This window comes from Lutra lutra, chromosome 4, assembly GCF_902655055.1.
Source record: "Lutra lutra chromosome 4, mLutLut1.2, whole genome shotgun sequence".
Lineage (NCBI taxonomy): Eukaryota > Metazoa > Chordata > Mammalia > Carnivora > Mustelidae > Lutra > Lutra lutra.
The window spans coordinates 38,030,532-38,051,007 of record NC_062281.1 but is presented as its reverse complement, the minus strand read 5'-3'; the positions used below and the strand labels follow the sequence as shown (position 1 = coordinate 38,051,007).

At 36.0% G+C, this 20,476-nt stretch overlaps 1 protein-coding gene across 4 annotated transcripts in view; it reads left to right on the top strand.

The window, feature by feature from the left end:
* Positions 1–20,476, top strand: part of VPS13B (vacuolar protein sorting 13 homolog B) — a 763,452-nt gene that overhangs the window by 558,019 nt on the left and 184,957 nt on the right. For all 4 annotated transcript variants that reach the window (XM_047723595.1, XM_047723597.1, XM_047723594.1 and 1 more), the window contains one exon: positions 11,535–11,672. In XM_047723595.1, coding sequence (XP_047579551.1) covers positions 11,535–11,672 — 138 coding nt within the window. The remainder of the gene's footprint in view (positions 1–11,534; positions 11,673–20,476) is intronic.

Genomic DNA, 20,476 nt, shown 5'->3' with positions numbered 1-20,476 from the left:
ATCTGCATTATTGTTGTTTACTTTTTCAAGTCCTCAGGCATTTGTTTTTTGTATTTTTTTCTCAAGTTTTTTATTGTAAGCAGCATGAGAGTTAGGTTGCAGTGAGCTTATTATAATTCTGGCTGGACCAGAAGTCCTGCAATTGTAAAATAATAAAACTGTTTTGTAGACTATTTGCCAAGACATGGTTTTCTGAGAAACTTAATACAGGATTTCCTCCAAAAGTGATACTTCAATATCTTTACATCTGTGAGCAAAGATCAATTAATATATTGTAATGAATAAACTGCTTCCAGGGAATTGTCAGAATTAGCTTGATTCTGCCCATGTCACCATCAAGCAGAGAACATGTTCGGATACTCAGAGGGTGGCAGTTGTGTTCTTTATCTGTGGTCCTGAGGGATATCCTTTCATATATTATAAAATCAAGTTAGAAGTTAGAAGTGCTGTGAAATTCATTGTCCTTCATGTCAGTCTGCCTTCTCAGCACATGTGACTGATACATACGTGTGTGTGTGTGTGTGTGTGTTTGTGTGTATTATATATGCCATTTATGCACATACCTGTTGAAAAACCTGAATTCTATGAGAGGCTACCCAGAACAGATGGTAAATGGAATCTATATTTGTACCTATCCCTACACCTTTTTTTTTTTAGAAACCTGAAGTGAAACAGAAGTGATGACATTTACTTACAATTTTGAAAGATTAATAAAGTATAATTCCATTCCAATCCTCATAATTTAGTGATCTTAAATTATGCCAGCTTTACCTTTAAGTGAATATATGGTGGTTTGTTTAAACCTGTAAGTGTATATATAATTTTAAAAATGGCAGATTATCTAAAGCCTAAATTATCAACTTGAATTTCTTTTATGACTGTTAATATCCTGTGCATGATCTTCCATCTAGTCCCGGTAGATAATACATTTGTGAGTCAACAAGTTCCTTTTTAAAATGTGAAAATAAGGGCGCCTGGGTGGCTCAGTGGGTTGGGCCGCTGCCTTCGGCTCAGGTCGTGATCTCAGAGTCCTGGGATCAAGTCCCGCATCGGGCTCTCTGCTCAGCAGGGAGCCTGCTTCCTCCTGTCTCTCTGCCTGCCTCTCTGCCTGCTTGTGATCTCTCTCTGTCAAATAAATAAATAAAATCTTTAAAAAAAAAAAAAAAGTTTATAAAATGTGAAAATAATGTGACAGTGGGCTTTCCCATGTCCTTACCTGGAGCAACCTCTAACAGAAATGAAATCTTCTGCCAGCACCTCTATATGCAGCAGCTGTAATATTGGCAGTTCTCATTTAAGTAAAGATGTATGTAGTTGTTTTTAACATAATCGTATTAGTTGTGTTTATAAATATTTAAAATTTGGTATTTATTTTGTTTTAAGGTAATGCAGTCCAGATTTGAAATTGCCTCATATCTTGACTATGCAGCCCAGGGCAGACTTAGAAAGTCATTTTTCTTCTTGTTTGTTTGGGGCTTTTTGTTTGTTTCTGGAGAAATGACTGTGCCATCTGGTCAGTTGTGAAGGGTTTGAACCATTCTGAGGGAATTTAACTAACCCCCACACTTCCTCGGCACATGGTCAGTTAGTCCGGTAGCTTATTACTCATCGTGTAACAGGAACTAACCAATTTGAAGACAGTTGCTTCAGCCATCCTGCAGCTTCCTTACCTTCCTGTAATTTTTCAAACATCGGCTAGACTAAAATACAGAAATTAAACTTGATTAGAATTTATACTGAAAGATCAGGTAATCATATATTTCTGGGTATGACAAAAATATCCACAACATGTTATCTATAGTATGGGATACTTTCCACATTTTAAAGTCTTATAAACATTACATATATGACTTCAGATCTAATTAAGAGGCAAACACGGAATAGAGTTCAATAAGAGCTCAACATTTGGAGTCAGTCAGTCCTGAGTTCTAATCCCAGCCTGGCTTCTTAACAGCCATGTGACCTCAGACAAGTTATTTAGAATAGGTGGTTAACACTTATCTAGAACAGGCAGAGAACAGTGGTAGCAACCTTCTAGAACTGATGTGAGAATTAAGCGATATGTATGTATGGATGGAGCACTTAGCTAAGTATGTAGCACAGGGCTCCAGGAATGTTAATATTGCCATTGTTGCTTTTATCATCATTCTTAACATCTTTAAGTTGAGTTTAAAATAGTGGTTGTAATTAGCCAAAAAAAAAAAAAAATTCACATCATTTTAATGCAATTTATGGCTATTGTGTAGTTTTGAAATTTTCAGTTACAGTAATTGGCTTCTTATCCTTTCATGAATAGGTCTGCAAAAAATGTGCCGGAGACATCTGAGTAAACCAACAGTTGGAAAATCATAAACTGCCTTCTTACACCTCATAAATCATATCTTAATTTCATTTAGTTATTGTGACTTTAAGAGAAGGATTGAATTACATGTCTCTTTAGAATTAAAGGTTTTGCTAATGTCTCTGGAAAGGCTTCGAATTAACCTGTGACTTTAATGTCATAATGATCACAACTTGAACATTTATCTGAAAATTTAGCTGCTGGGAACATTTCTTGCTGGCCAGTAATATGAAATGAAATTATTACTTTGACAGAAATCAGCAAGTAAGTAGGTCTCATAAGTGAGAGGAACTCTAGTGGATCACTCAAGGAGAGTGGTGGGGAGACTGTTACATAAGAAGTTGACCCCAGCGAGCAGGGGGAATTAACATATGGCAAAGGATATTGGAATGGAAATTAGAAATTTTGACTTTTAGTTTTGGCTCTAATGCCAAGATTATTTGATGCAAATAAGTAAATTTCTTGGTGTCTTAGTTTCCTTATATCTAAAATGGGTTTAATAATACCTGGTCTTTGTAGTTTCATGGTTTAATCTTAGCTCCAAATGAGATATTTATGAAATGCCTTGGAACTATGAAATATTATTCAACTGCAAGTGGGGACTTCTATAGTTATTAGGAGTTGAAGGAAGAGCTTACTAGACCTCACTTTTTGAACATGAGAAAGACTACTATCCTGGCCCTTTTGGCATCCATCTCAATCATCAGCATTTACTTAAAATGAATGAGAAATAGGAGGAATTATTTAAAGCCACTGAATTAACTTTCAGTGCTACAGAACTCAGACTTTGCTCAGAACAGACAAAAGGCTATTAGGATTAAGTTGAAAAAAAATATATATATATATATAATCAAATGTCCTGTAAAACATCTGAAACCCACATTAGAATTTAACATGAAAACAACCAAATAGGAAAGAAATCTAAAATACCACAAAACAGCATAGAAAATAAATTGAAAGGAATTCGTTGAAATGATATTTCACATATTATCTGCTGATCAGCATCATCAAATATAAATAATGTAGTTCCTCATAGCAAGATATGGAAGATTTGTTTCTAAAAGTAAGAGCCAATGGGCACTGATGATCACACACATTTAAAGCAGCCACTTTAATCCTTCATCTTCCACTTCTCCCAGGCTCCAGGCTTGGGATTTCAAACTAGGAAACTTCCTCTTTCCCTTCCCATCACATCTTATGAGACACATTGTACAGAGCATAGGCCAAATGCCTGGGTCTCAGCAAGAAGATGGTGGCACTTACCTCGCTTCCGCAGCAATTTAGAACTGGTTTCTTGATTGATTTTGTTGCTCTGACATTGAATCTTGACTGTGTTTTAAGGATCTGGGTTCCTTCACAATTTAATTTTCAGGCATTTTGAGGATTTTATGGACTACATTTGCTTCTGTAGCTACATTAAAAAAAAAAGGAAAAGAAAAAGATAGCCATTTAAACTAAGGATCATGAAATAAATATAGAAAATATGAGAAACTCGGTAAGCCTGTATGTAGCTTTGCCTTTTTTTTATAGATGGTGGTCAAAAGGTGTCTGTTCTGATTATGACTTCTCACTGTAGGGAGAGACACTTCCAGCCTCTGAGTACAGGCAAACCAAGCACCCTAGTGGCTTCTAGAAGAGGCCCCTTTGGAGCTTTAACAATATCAATTTCATAGATAGAGGTAAATACATCTGTAGATGCTTTTCTTTAAATTTTATTCAAGTTCTATTAAGAAACACCTTTGTGTATTCTTGGCTTTGCACAAAAGGATTAAGGTAAAAGACCATCTAGGAGCATCTTCTCAGTGAACTTGGAGAGAGGATGGGAGACTAGGGAATCTCTCTAAGACCTCACCTACTAACCTGCTTCTCTTTTAGGTACTCTTCCCTTTCCCCTCTGACAAGCTGTTAACTCTGCTTGATCCTCTTTAACAAAAGAAAGCTGTGTGAAATTGAAATTCTGATGCACTGACCATGTTTATTGAACACTGAAAATGATTTTAAAGTGTCATTCCAATCTTTTCTTTGTATAAAACTTGATATACCCAGATACCTTACTAAAAGGAGTCTCGAACTCCTGGTTTAAAAAATGGAAAGGAGTCTGTTTTGGCTTACAGATTATTTACTTCCTTGATTCATACATAGGCCAGATATTTCTAAGGGATGGAAAAGAATGTAAGACTATAATTTTGATAATTACCAGAACCCAAATGCAGGGAAATTTTTAGGTCAATAAGTTCTCCTCAGCCAGGAGTATTTAATAGAGAAGTGAAATACATTGACTAGTATTTTAAACCTAAGTAGTTATTATTTTAGGAATTAAATATAAATAAGCTTACTCTGTTTTTTAAGATCGAAATTGGATATAATTTCCACTAATAGACAGTGTTTTGTTTTTTATCTGTTATATTCCCCTTCAGATCAGTGATAAAAAAGATTTTTCAAAATTATAAATCAAAAACAAAAACTGGGAGGAGTAGACATTGAAAGACACTGCATACACGTACTCCTCTTTTCTTTAAAGGTTGTGTTTTAGAAACAAAATAGTGACTGTTCATTGAAGTCTTACCATGATGTGTCCCACACAAACCATGTTACACATATTATCTGATATAATATTCTCAACAACCCACAGCCCATTATCCCCATTTTTGGAAACTAAGAAACTGAGACTCTGTGAAGTTAAAATTAAATTTACCCACTTTAAGGAGTCAGGACTTAAACCCAGATCTGTATGCCTCCAAAGTTCATGTTCTTTTCATTACCCTGAATTTTCTACTGTTTTATAAACTGATGTAAACTCTTCTATGGAACAAAATGTGAAAAAGCTCAATGAAAGTAGGACTGTCCATGTTCAGTAAGTCCTAGGTTAATGGCAATCTATTTCCTAAACCTCTTCCATTTGACAGTATCCTTTCACCTGCTGCTTGTCCCTCAAGAGTTCATCAAAAGTCACTTAAATGTTATTTCATAAACATAACAAACCAGTGTACCTCAGGCCAAAGAGAACCAGTCTCCCTGAGCAGCTATAGTTGTGACTGGCCTGGGCTCATTAACTATGGCAGACTGCGACATGCTTGCAACCATAATAGGTCATTGGAGACTTCGCAAAAAGTGAATAAAATCTAGTCTTCTTTCTTTTAAAAAACAAACAGTAGATCCTTTTGGACTTTGTGGAACTAACAAAATGAAGACAGAACTAAATCTTGAGGCTATTTGCAGTGCTACATCATACAAGCATTTTATGCTTCTGAGGAATTGTACTGTCAGAAAACTCAGTGCAATATGGCATTGGAGCAAAAAGTTGCTGAAATTTAAATCTGCAACAGTAGCTTAGGGAGCACATTAATTTTAATCATAATGATTTAGGGATGGTAACATTAGCATCAATAGGATTAGAAATTAAAGCATGATGTAATTGCAAAAGTTGTTATTAATATTGAGCAGGATTTTGTTACCCAGGACTGCCAGCAGCAACAGGATCAGATTAATCAGATGAATACAGCAAGAAGCTAATACTGAGAGGGAGATGGCAAACTATTTACTTACTGGAGAAAACATGGTTAAAATGAGGGATGCCAGAAGGCAATTAATCAGATGTTTATTTTTCAGTACTCATTCCCCAAATTTCAATTAATAACATTTTTTCCAGAAACACAAGTTTACAAGAACTTTCCATCAAAGGAAAATTTTGTATCCTTGACCTTGCTCTGTATTTGCGTTAGCATTCATTTTCTGCAAAAATGTAAAGGACAAAGGTATCATGAGACAGTTGAATCAAAGGGACAAAAGCATTATTGCAACTATAGTTAATTGCATCTTGCACAACAAAATCTTTGCCTGGAACTGCCAGGGAAAACACCACTGGGCTAACCACTTTCTGCCTTCCTTAATCAGTCTACTTATGGAGATGTTCTTGAGCACAAAAGTGGCCAAGGGAGAGCAGAAAGAGGCACAGATTATCAACTGTTTTGTAAACCTAAGACTGATAAAAGTAACTGTTGTGGAAGAGGGAGAGAGTGAGGAAGAAAATAAAAGAGAGACTTAGCTTTCAAATAAGTTCTTATGGCATTGGGATTTTTAAAAATTTGAAGTTCAAATTATTCACATGGCAAAAGAAATGAAAACATTGCTTCTGCAATGGCTAACACTTAGAAGTATCGGGTATAAAAGTAGCTGGACTTCATTCAGTGTTAAGTCAATCTTTAAAATGGGGAAATTATCACTGACATCTGTGGGGAAATGTCTTCTCATTGGGACCTTAGCAAAAATTCAGCTTAGTTATAGGGAAAAAAAAAAAAAAAAAACACCCAGAAAACAAAAAACTCCTGCCACACAGTACAACAAAGCAAAGTAGAATAAAGTAGTAGAATAAAGCTTATAAAATCTGTAGCATGCAGCTGTTCTATGAGAACTTGGGAAACAAACTTTTTGTTAAGTAGAAGATTGCAAAGAAAATAAAAGTTGGTCATGCTGAATCATGTTATATTTTATATAATTCAAATATTAGACAAAAACATACTTTGTGAATATTTGCTAAGGTTTAAAAAATAATAATAATAATGAGCAGCAGTACAAAGACCACTTTTATCAGATTCAGAAGAGGACCTCCCAAGCAGTTAAGTGACATGAAGGTTTGTGAAGAAGAGCAAAGTAATCTACGAACACAAAGAATACAATCTGAAATAAGTCTCTGTGTAAGCTAATAATATCTTGATCCATGTGAATGGACTGGAGACTTCCTGAATCTTCTCTTTGGGTGTTCTTTGTGACTTGATATGAAGAAGTATTTTCTTTTGAAGGCCAGGTCAACCCAGAAGGAAAACAAATAGTATAATTTTGTCAATACAATTGTCTTGTTGAAGTGAATTCTCACTGATTTTGAACAAAATTTATGGCTATGAGCAATTTGTCATTTGTTCTGACCCATTTCCCCCACTCTGCAACTCCTAATAAGATGCCACTATCTGGGGCACCTGGGTGGCTCAGTGGGTTAAAGCCTCTGCCTTCAGCTCAGGTCATGATCCCAGGGTCCTGGGATCGAGCCCCACATCGGGCTCTCTGCTCTGCAGGGAGCCTGCTTCCTCCTCCTCTCTCTCTCTCTCTCTCTCTCTCTCTCTGCCTGCTTGTGACCTCTGTGAAATAAATAAATAAAATCTTTTTTAAAAAAAGAAAAAGATACCATTCTCTCCTGTTTCTTAGGCTTAGGGACAACAGCATAAATGTGCTCATCGACATCAGCAGGAGTTTACTCTGCCTGAGAGCTTCCTGTGCTCAAATAAATAGGTGTTTGTTCAGTACAGAGAAGAAAACTATCAAAGTCTGAAGGAGCTTCCAGTATGAAGTAATCATCCCTACCTGTCATTCTATTTATATTATATTAACAGGCTCCTCTAATCTTAGTTTATCTGGTACTTTCCCAGCTACATTGACCCTGAGGAATATGTAATCTGAATCTCATTTTCTAGACTTGATGATGGAATTAAGGAGAAGTTAAATTGAAGACATTACAGAAGTCTAAAAGTCATGCCCCTCATCATCTAGCCAGTAAAACATAAGGGACTAAATAGACTTCCAGACTTGAGCTATTTCTGTGGGATTCTGACCTTTCTGCTACTACTGCCGCTTTATTCAACCGCTGTGACTAGAGGCATATCCGAAGTAGAGATTTTAGGTAAAACTGGGAGAGTAGCCACTGTCCTGTCATACATCAGTATTCATCAACCATGCAACCTGTATTTTCCTGAATATTCCTCATTTCAGTTATTCTTTTCTGTCAGCTCTATAAATACATCTGTACTTTCAAATCAATTGTGTAGCCATATTAAACCAACAATATCATTAAACCAGTAATTTGGAGGGAAAACAGTCATTGAAAGTTTGGCACTTTGCATGGATTTCCTGGACTTTCACATTTCTTAAAATTCCAAATTCCTATTCTGCTTCCTACTATTGCCAGTTTGTTTATTCTATCTCCATTAAGTCATATCCCCCTGTAATTGCCCCAGTGCAGACTCCAAGGCTGGGTGCCAGATGGCCAGGCTCTGTAACTTCTATGAAAAGAGAAGCAACCTGCACAAAACCTATCTTCCCTACTTGGAAAACCCTCATCCACAGTATCAGAATATTGTGCTTCCCCCCTCTATACCTTGATGAACATAGAACATCAAAATATCCTTTGACATGCTTTTTTTCTCTCCCCTTCACTTCAGTTTTTTTTTTTTTTAGATGCTTGGTGCATCTTCCTGTTTCCCTCTTCAGCTGTGAATATAGGTCCATATATCATTATATGCTTAGGATCGTCCTAAAGATGATCACCCCCCAATATGTACATATATATGTATGCAGGTAGATATATTTCTTTAAGGTAGAGTCCTTTGTGTGGCCTTTCTGATTACAAGGGCATGGGTATTTAGGGTTTTGGTAGACACTCATTTTCAACCTCTCCCCTACTTGTGTAGAAATACAGTATTTACACTCTTATCAACCATACATAGGAAGATCCATTTCTCCTCTTTCTCCCCCATGCAAGATATTATCAGTATTTTTAATTTATGCTAAGCTGATGAATTTAAAAACCTCTTGCTTTAACATACTTATGGTTGATTGTCAGGCTGAGCATTTTTTCCCATTTTTCATACAACAGTGCTCTCTAGAAGTATTAAACAGCTAAAGGGAAAAACAAAATGTTAAAAATGTTTCAAGAAACTATAGGAAAATATGTAATCACCTAGGGATAAATCCATTAAATAAAAGTTAATAGATTTTTGTTCACATCTATAAAGTATGCTTGCAAAAAACATCAGAATTTATTTTAAGGACAGCTACCATACCAAGAGGAAATACTTTCTCCATGTGACAAACATTAACACTCATTAACTAATAATAAAAAAAAAAAGAGTGGGTAAATATTTTGTAGAAGAAGAATCAAATGGCCAGTCTATGAAAAGATGCTTAACCCACTTCGTTTTTTACTATTAACAATATAAAATGGCTCTTATTATGTCAGTACATATAGATCTTCTTGATTCTTCTAAACAATTTTATGGGTTCCTATTGTTTATTTAGGCATCAACCCTTTGATTAATGTCTAGGTCGTTTTCTACTGTTTGCTATGATTAGCAATTCTTACAGTGTGTGTGGGCACATGCATATGTGTGTGCATGTGTGTGCGAGCTACATAATGCATTATCAGTTTTTTAGTCTTGGCCTATCTGATACGTGAAAAATTCTACTTATTTAAAAAATTTTTCTTTGATTTTTACTAAGATTTGGTATCTCATGTTGATATTTTAAATGTTTATATGACATTTGTTTTCTTCATCAGATATTTGCTTCTTTATTAATTTCTTCATTTAATAATCACTTATTTTTTCCTCTACCCATTTTTCTCTATTAATATCTACATTGACTGTATGAGCTCTGTATAATGATATCTCTTTTTTGTCACTTGAGTTTGAATATGTGATTCCTATAACTTGTTTTGTTTATCCTAAATTTTATTTGCCAGTCTTTTTTACACATCATATAGATATTTCTACATCAGTTTAATTCTTCTCTGTATGTTATTTATTTAGTTACATCACTTATGTCTGTTTTCTCTGTTAGGTCATTGTTCTCTCTCTAGATTGTATTCCCTTCAAAGTGAAGAATTAAATCCCCTCATATAGGTCTAGCACAGTACCATCTACTTAATAATAACTGCTTCTTGATGATGGCTACACAGGTGGGTCCCTAGAAGAAGACACTCAGGTCCTGTCAAGTTACATAGCTCCTACAGATTGATTATAGAACCTACCAGCAATAGACTTTTGCTATTATTTCACAATACTTGACCGTTATATTTGAAAGAGAGAATAATATAGTGTTACTATGTAATGGATCTACTATGCATATTCTCACTGCTTTAAATTCACTGATCATATAAAAAGAGAAGAATGCACTAGCTTGGTGTTTGATCTTTACCACATAGATCTAACGTCACGATCAATCGCTTTCAGTATTTTCTTTGAAATCACATAAAGGTTCATATGTGCCAAATTTCATAAGAATCACATGATAAGGTCAAGAAATACAAATTCCAAGGCAGAATTTATATGCCCAGTTCACATATGACAGTAATACTATATAACCATATGTTGAATATAATACACTGTATGTAAATGCTATTCTTGAAAGCAATCCAATCAATAAAACTTAAAATAAATAACACTTTAATAACACATTTCAAATCGACTGAAAATGGAATAGATGGACTCTGTGGCAAGAACATCCCTGTAAAATTGACATTCAGAGGCTATTAAAACACAGAGAATAAAACAATCTTGAAACTAAAGAAAAACTGTGAATATTTAGAAGTTTTTTTGTAAAAAGCCTACTACATCGTATGCCAAGATATAGCAGTCGTTTTTATTTAAAGAGCTATTTCAATAAAAACCGGATTGCCAAGCAGTAAAAAGCAAATTCCGTTTGCATTCACCAATAGCTAAAAAATACTTTTTAAAGAATATACTATATAAACCAGAAAAGAAGTTTAAAAAATACACAGTAACAGAAAAGTCAAAACAGAAAAAAGTCAATATTTAGTCATAATTGGGACTAATAAAAGATTGACCAATCTTTATCATTAAAGAAGGTTATGGGAAAGCTACTGAAGTTAACTTCAAAAGCCTAGCAGTAAAAAGTGATTGTAATGTCAGTAAAACTCTGAAACAGATCAAATAGAAACTAAGTACTACTAATCCACTGCATCTTTGAACATATATATTTGGCTTTTTTTTTTAAGCTGAAAAGCTTTTCCTTTTTTTCTTTAATTTGTTTCCAACATCCTGTTTAAAAAAAAAAAATGAAGAAGAAGGAAAGAAATCCAACTATACAACTATTAGCAGCAGCTCAGAGTATAGAAACTTTACCTTCATTCAAAGATAATATGAGTTAAGATTTGAAATGTCTTTTCCTTTTTGGCCTGGTTCTGGAAAACATGGTTTCATCATTCCAATGTAGAGAGAGAGAGAGAGCTTCTCTCTGTCCATACGAGTACTTATATGACAAGGATATGTACAAAGAGATGAATCAATGGAAGTTACAGAAGTGAATTTAACTATTTTTCCTTCCTGTTTGTCAGCTTAAGTTCTTAGACCAAAATGAGATGTTTGTAATGTGATTGACATTTTTAATTTCAATTTTCTCCCTTCAGATCCTGGGAAGACTCTGCCCGAAGCCCTTGATTACTGCACAGTTTGGCTGCAGACAGTGCCTGGAGAAATAGACAGCAAAAGTGGTATTCCACCCTCCCTGGTAACGCTACAAATTAAAGACTTTCTTAATGGACCAGGTAAGAAAGTCATAATTCAAATGTGTATACACTTTTTTCATGTGAGTATATTAACATGTACTTATGGTCTGTTAGAAATTGTGACCTCCTTGCAAAAAACAAATAGTTCGTTTATTTTCCAGAAGTGTATTCTTCTCAGGCTGCCCATTTTAGAGATTAAAAGACAAATATTAATATGCGTTAAAAATTACCTTTGGTCTGGAGTGCCTGGGTGGCTCAGTTGGTTAAGCATCTGCCTTTGGCTCAGGTCATGATCTCAGGGTCCTGGAATCAAGACCGGAGTCAGGCTCCCTGCTCAGTGGGGAGTCTGCTGCTCTCCTTCCCTCTGGCCTTTCCCCAGCTTGTGCTCTTTCTCTCAAATAAATAAATAAAATCTTTAGAAAAAAATGTCCTTTGTTCTGACAAAAAGTAGTTATCAAAGAATAATGGACTATAAGCCAAAGACCAAAGACTTTATTTCTACCTTTTCTGCTAATTGTGTTACCTTAGGCAGTTGATCTAATCTCCTATGCCTCAGTTTCCTTACTGTAAACAAAAAGAATAAAATAGATGGGTGGTTGGATGGATGGATGAGATCCATGATATATATACATAAAATAGTATACATAGATATATTTGATTAGATAAGTATACTTATTTCAAATACTTAGCAATGCACTTGAGAGATTAACACTCAGTTTTAGGTAGATAGAGATGGTTATCAAAATGTACTGAGTGGGGGCGCCTGGGTGGCTCAGTGGGTTAAAGCCTCTGCCTTCGGCTCAGGTCATGATCCCCATCCTGGGATCGAGCCCCGCATCGGGCTCTCTGCTCTGCGGAGAGCCTGCTTCCTCCTCTCTCTGCCTGCCTCCCTGCCTGCTTGTGATCTCTCTCTCTGTCAAATAAATAAATAAAATCTTAAAAAAAAAAAAATGTACTGAGTGTTTATCAGTCCCAGGTACTAAGTACTTTACATACTCATTTAGACCCAAGGAGGAGGCACTGTAATTATCCCTGTTTTATGAAATTAGGAAGTTAAGACTTAACGATGTGAAGGAATGGCAGTGGAGCCATTCAAACCTAGGTCTTTATGACTCCAAGACCTAGATCACTTCTGTACTACATTGATTTTAGCATAACCGTAGATTTTTCCTCTCTTCTCTTTTTCCTCTTCTTTCTTTTTCCTGCTCTGTCCTTCATGTCATGCTCCTCTTCCTCTTCTTTTTATTATTATCCCTCCCTCACTTCAGTGAGATCTTAACTAATTATTTAACAAAAATTACTACATTTTGATTTGTTTTATTTTATACCTGTATTGCTTCAAAATATATTAGTCATCAAAGGAATATTAGTTTCTTCATTTTAATTTAAAATTTAAAACAATGGTGTTAAACTGTCTTGAGATCTCTAGCAATATTCTGCAAGGCATGAATTTTGCTGAGTGAAAATATCCCTGCGTAGACCTGGTTTAGTGTGTGTCATGGCCGACCAATGCACTCATGAACCGTAGCAACAGATTGAAGAAGGCCTCTTGTCAGTATGTATGGAGTAAAGAGAGCCTAAAGCCATCTACACTGCCCCTTTCACTGGGGTCCTGTTCTTCCCAGTGCTGGGATTTAAAAGGTATAGAAGTATGAAGAACTATTTCTAATCATTATAGGTATCTAGACATGGTTTTAAGGACTCAAAGGAAAGCGAGAAACTGATTATGAAGGCTAAGAGAGTCATTAAAGTTGGAAGAAGGCTTTGGGGTGAGGTAATGGATAGATTGAGAGTAATGTGAGTCCTAGTACTTGGCTAGTGAGTGTGAAATACCATATTTCATTGAGTCCAAGCCATCATCAATTGTAGGAAAAACATTTTATGTACCAAGAAAAAAAAATATCTGCTATTTAAACTATGATACAGTGCTTTCTTATTGTGTACATTTCAGGGCACTTCCTGACTTCAGAGTTGTTCACATGTAAAAGACTGAACGTGTTAGAATGGGTGAACTTGGGTGTGAACACATGGTTAGTTCATGGAGAAATGAGAAAGAAACTTGGGTTTCCCTTTTTTCTTTTTTAGTTTCAGATTTTTTTTGCGTTCAGGCACATTCTTCATTCACGGGATAGAAAGTTCATTTCTAGTTTATATTTGATTGATTTGTTAAAGAATGGGATCTGCAAATCCATAGTTGTGTACCATATTTTCATGGCAACCAAAGAAATTGAATTTCAGGAGAAATGTCAGTGAATGAATGGAAAGTCATGTTTATAATTCTAGCATTTAATGTGACTAGTAGAAATGTGATTTTTTAAAATAGATATACTTTTGTGTTTCTTACGCTTAAGTTCAACATTACATATATGCCATTCCTTATTTTATGTTTATTCAATAAGAGTGATAATCTTTCTGGATATTCAAACTTTTAAACAAATGGGTTGAAAGCATTATTTTATAGTAGAGCTTCTCAGACTCGAGTGTGCATCTGAAGCATCTCTGGTGAACATGTTCAAATGCAAACGGTTTGGGATGCCTGGTGGCTCAGTTGGTTAAGCGTCTGCCTTCAGCTCAGGTCATGATCCCAAGGTCCTGGGATCAAGTCCCATGTTGGGCTTCATGCTCACCAGGGAGCCTGCTTCTCCCTCTGTCTGCTGTTCCCCCTGCTTGTACACTCTCTCTAACAAGCACATAAAATCTATTAAAAATGCAAATGGTTTAATAGTTCTAGAAGGCGGGAATGAAATTCTACATTTCTAACAAGCTCCCAGGTAAAGTGGGATGAGTACTGGGGACTACACTTTTGTAACAAGCTTTTATGATTCATGAGTGAATGAATGAATGAATGGATACACAAACACACAGACAGACAGACACACACACCCACACACACACAGCTGTTGAGGACCAAACTGCAGATATTTTGGGGCACAGGAGAGGGGAATTCTTTCTAAAGAATGATGAGTGTTTTTTTTAAATGGTACTTTTATTATGAAAAATCAAATACAGTGTCTAATTAATGGTTTAGGTTTTTCAAACTCTAAAACATTGTAACCAAGAGTAGTTTGCTTTGAGGGAAGATTAGTTTGAATGGTATATCCAGTGGTGTGGAACTCCACTACCTACTAACCTAACATCTTTGAACTGCTCCAGAATTTACTATTTTAGACAAAAATGTCCGAAATGCAAATAATTTCTCATGTAAAGTCTATAAATAGATGTTAGTCCATAGACTAATCATATTCTCTTACTACACAGCCAAATTGCCACTCTGTTTAATTTAGAGATCAATAGAAATACAGGACACATAAAGTACTTTTTATATTATTTTATAGATTTTTGGCAACTCAAGAAAATTCTCTTTTTTCCAGATTTTAGAAAATAGTATACTAAGAGGAATATCATTTATGCTAAGACTATGGGAACAAGCTTCAGCTTTATAATATTCCCTAGTGTCATTCCCTTCCTTAAAAAAAAATAAAGTATTTTGATTTGTATGTGGTGTTATCATTAAGAATCTTTTGCTACCGTTAGTTTTTTAATCTAGATGCACATCCTATTTAAGTAACATTCCCAGAGTTTTATACTACAGCTCTAAAATGGTGTATTTACACTTATTCTTTTCTTGCTCCTGAATTAACATTTCAGGAGCAATAAAAGTTACGACCCTGAAGAATACAGGAAATACTGATTATAACTACCTAACCTTGGGTTTTCTTCTTAAGGTGCAAACTTAACAGCTTTTGAATTCAGCCATACAGATTTATTTTGCAAGGATTATTTGTCTAAACAATGTAATACAAATGCTGCTCTTTAGCACTTGTTTTTGGAAAAATAATTCAGAGTTCTTGAGTATTCCCTTATTTCCTCTGTTCACTTAATAGTACCATAGAGCAAATAGTAGGTCCCAACTTCTACATCAAAAAGCCCTTCAAAGCTCTCTCACCCCCATCTCCTTCCTTCAGAGGCAACAGTTGTACCCATTAGCAAGGTCAGTGGCTTGGAGAAACCTGGAAAGCAGCAGCTACCAGAAACCCGCTAGAATAATATCTCCAGCAGGTGATAGATTAGTTGGAACAAATTGGAACCATTGCAGTTCAGCAATCCTGGTTTCTTTCAAGCTGTTTTTAAAATGTCGTCATTTTAATACACAATCTAAGCCCTGCGGAACAGTCCACAGCAGGTTAATTTGAATCATATGATGTGTCACTGCCCTCAGCTGACATGAGCTCTATTCCATGTGTGAAGCCATAATAAATCCATTCCCAACCGAGGAGAATTCCCCGTGAGAAGGTGAACTAATCCAGGCCTCACACTGGCATGCTAGCCCCCTGTAATTGAAAGCAGGGCCACCTGTTCCCAGCACAGTTAGCCTATAGAGAAAAAATTAGCATTAGATCAGATACTTCTTATATTGAAAAATCATTCATAGTTCTTGCAAATTCAAATTCAGCTGTGAACTGCTTGGTATGACATCATACAAAAACGTAGGAATGTGCCCACTTGATCCCAGTTTAAAAGTTTTGTTAACCATAGGATTCCTTAACTTTGAAATGAGAAAAAAAATTTTTTTTAATTTAATGAGAGCTGACACGTGAGAAGAAGAACTGGGAAGGGTGCATATTTTTCTAATTAACTCAGGGTCATTTGTAAAAACATTTGAGCTCCCTGGTATTTTTTTCATTGTTCCTTTGCAGACATATTTTTGAACACTGTCACTGTTATGACATTTAATGAAATGACATTTAAATGACAACAAAGAAAAATTTGTGCCAAACTGGGAGAACATTACCACATCATTTATGTTTTCTTATAAATTAATTAGCATACTGCAATCTTCATATAATTTAAGTAATAGGGTTGTATCAAACACGGTTATGACTGCAATTTCACATTTATTTTAGTATATGGTATACTGGTGTTTCTAGAGGAAATACATAACCACTAAGATCTTTTTCTTTTAATAAAATCATTTCTTTAGCCTCTCCCTGTTTACCCTGCTCATTAATTTGCCTGTATAGTTTTCACATCATTTTAATTTCATTCTGGCTTTGGATTGGTTTCAGCTCTGGTTTTATTTGATTTTTGGTTTTAAAAATTTAACTTTTAATGGGTTGTGATCCTATTTTAAACACTTTTCTTATGTTTTATGGATTAACTTACTGTTTTATAGGTTGTGATTCTGATTTTTATTTTTACAGAATTTCTGAACATCTTAGTATAATCCTATTTGCATAAACTTCCTTGATTTGAATGAAAAAAATATTTTAATATATACCTATTAAATAATATAAAATATTACTTTAAAAAACTCAGATACAGTATCTCACCATTCAAATAGGTTTATGTAAATAGAGATTTTAAGCTATTTACCTCCAGATGTGTATTTTTGAAATGTTTTTATTTTTCTTGGTGAATTCTGCTTTTATATTCTTTTACTACTGAATTTATTACTCAGTGGGGATTAATTCAGATATACCTTGAAAGTACTTGTTCAGAGGAATTAAGGTACCTAAAAAGGATGACCCAAATAACCTCTTGACATTTTCTGGAGTGGAAAATAAAGACGAAGTAACAGAATATTTAAACACAAGATTTCAGTGTGAAAGAAAGCATCTTAAGGAGCTATTTTAATTAATTTCTCTTCATGCTTCCCTGATAGTTAACCCTTTGCCTCTTTTCTCTTTCCAGAAATGGAGCCAAGGCCCAGGCCCTTGAGTTCTGTCTCTGTCTTAATAATTCACTTTTACAACCATACTTGCAAGCTATCTTCTACATTTAAGAAATGTAAATGAGTTAATAAAACAATAGGAACCTTGACTTTTACATTTCCCCAGTTTTATGGGTTCCAATTTGCAGCATCAGCATTACATTATCATAGTTCATTTTCCCCCTGACTTACCGAAATGAAATGGTAAACTTGATGTCAGGGTGTCAAATAGGGAATGGACCAAGAATTTTGTGACCCAAGATAGCCTCTCATTATTTCAACCTTACTTTTCCAACTCTAACTTGTACCTTTGGAAGAAATGAGAAAAGTGGATGACTTCTAATTTTTAAATGTTTTTCTCTTACTCCTATAACAACATGATTTTAATACCAGATTTTTCACTGTACAACCAGGAAACCATATTAATTTTCTTACCAACACTATACAGTGAGGGGACTTGAAGTCTTCTTTGAAAGTTGGGTGACCATGGTGCCTCCAGGGGACTATACTTGGCTATGTAATGGGACTGGAAGAGTCACGGATGCTGGTTTTAGGTGTGGCCAGATGGTAAGAGGCAGTACAAGGTCTCCTGCAGGGAACTCAGTGGTATGTCAATTACTTAGATTCCTTATTTCTTCATGTGGTCCAATTCTGTCAGGATTATTTCTTCTACTGAAGAAATGAGGGTAATTGAGGGGATATCTTTCTAGGATCATGCAGCAGGCGAAGGTGGAAGAAAAAGAGAACATTATTTGGCTTCTCCTGACTGTAGCCTTGCAACTTTGTGCTTATATGCAGGTCTTCTTCCTCTCCAACCTGTGCCTTTCCCGGGGACACAGCATGGGGCCTTCTGTCCATCTCTCTATAGACAGTAAGCTCAGCTGTGTCTTTTATGCTAAGAACTCTCAAATGCCTAGCTCTGGTTTTGGCTTATTCAACTCCAGAACTGTTTCCCCATCTGCCCATTAGATGTGTTTAGTTATTTAAAATTCAATATGTTTGCATTAAATTAAACCATTTTTCTCTCCTCTCCTTATTCATCCCTGCCCTTAGGTATAGTCTTCAAATTTCTTTACATGTGCTAGTGATAGCAACATTATTTCAGTCATGTTTTCTCACAATTTTACTATCACTTTTGGTTCATCCTTTTTTCTTTTTAATTTTAGGTCTTCTTCATTTTTCCCTTGAAATGGTCCTCCATTATGTTTACTATCTCCCTAGTTTAGGTTTATGCCCTACTGACTTCCTCGGTCTGTTTACTGGCAGCCTTCCCTCCAGATTCTCCTTTTACTCACGAATCCTGTCGTCCCCTGTGCCCTTGCTAAATGAGCCTCCCCTGCCAAACTCCTATGATGTTGACCACCCAGCTCTCTCAGTTCATCTGGTCAAAGCTCTCCTCAGCCCTAAAGGCTCTCTCTAATCTGGTATCATCTGGTTTAGCTGTCACTAAGCAGGTGATCCTAGGTAAGATTATTTTACTTCTTTGAGCCTCAGTATTTTCTTCTATAGGAGAGCTATTTTAAGATTCCTTCAAGTTCTAAAATGATGGCTGTAATCCCTAACGGAACTCTTCATTTATTTTCACACCAGATATTGTGAGCAATTGTAGTATGCCTGGTGTTGTTCTAAGCAGTGCCTTCTCTCAAGAAATGCACATAATCAGAGAGAAAAGACAGAGTTTGTTGGTGAAATCATCATGCAAAGTAACATATAAGGATAAACCCAATATATGTGTCGTGAAGTTCTGTGGATTTATTAGAAGTTCAGGGAGGCTTCCCGGAGTAACTGACCCTGCGGCTGGTTTGCACAGGATACAAGGGAGTTGACCAAGGACCTCAGAGGGGCAAGTGGATTTCTTGGAGGATATGTGCAAAAGACAGGATGGAGAGAGGCATCATGTCAGATTATAGGAAATGAAAACAGGGAGGAGTGAGGAAACTAGTGCTATGAGGTAAGACTATAAAGAGAGGCAGATACCAGGTCTTACTGACCATAATCAAGGATTTGGGGATTTTTATCTTAAGAGTGGTGAGGAATCATCAAAGAGCTGTCAGCAGGACATGTATGTGGTGGAGGAGGGAGGAGGTGTGTGTGTTGATATGGTTATATCTGCATTTTGAAAAAATAACTATTTGCAGGGTGGAGAACACTGATGGGGCTAAAGTAGATGGAAGGGAGCAGTTAGGAGAATATTGCAGTAGTATTGGTGAGAGGTAATTACAGGTCGGATCAGGGATTGGTGATAAGAAATAGGGAAAAGTGAAAGAATTGGTAGAAATTGGGAAGGCAAAAATCTACAGACCATAGTAATGGAGTAGGGAGATAGTGGGTAAGGGAGAAAAACATGGCTTCTGGGTCTCTGACTGGTCTAACTGGATGGATGGTGGTTTGTCCCCACAAAGTTCATGTGTTGAAATTCTAATATCCACTATGATGGTATTTGGAGATGGGGCCTTTGGGAGTTAATTAGGTTTAGATGAAGTCATGAGGATGGTGGCTCCCTCTTGATGGGATAATACACTTATAAGAAGAGATGCCAGAGAGCTTGCTGTCTCTCTCCCTCTGCCATGTGAGGACACATTGAGAAGGTGGCTATATACAAGCTAGAAAGAGAGCCTTCCCCAGAAACCAATAGTGCTGGCACCCTGATCCCAGCATTCCAGCCTCTAGAAATGTGGGAAAATAAATTTCTATTGTTTAAGCCACCAGGCTCTGGTATTCTGTTACAGCAGCCCAAGCTAAGACAGGTGGTAATCGTGATTACTAAGATGAAAATACTTGAAGAGAACCACGTTGTTTTTGTGTTTGGTATGGTTTTCATTTGTGAGAGTATGGAGAGATCATAAGTTTTGTCCTGGATATGTTGAGTTTGTGGCACTTATTCATACAGATCTGGGGCTCACAAGACGAATACCAGTGATAAAGGATTGAATGTTTTAGAGTCTTTGGGATATAGATTCTAAGTCAAGCCATGGGCCTGGATGAGAGATTACTCAAGAGAAGAGTAGAGGGGAAGTAGAGAAAAGAACCTAAGACTGCATCTTGAGGAAGTCCAATCAGGATTTTACTGGCCAAAAGGAAACCGTGGGCTAAGAGGAGAATTTGAAAAGCATAATGTCCAAGAAGCCAAATC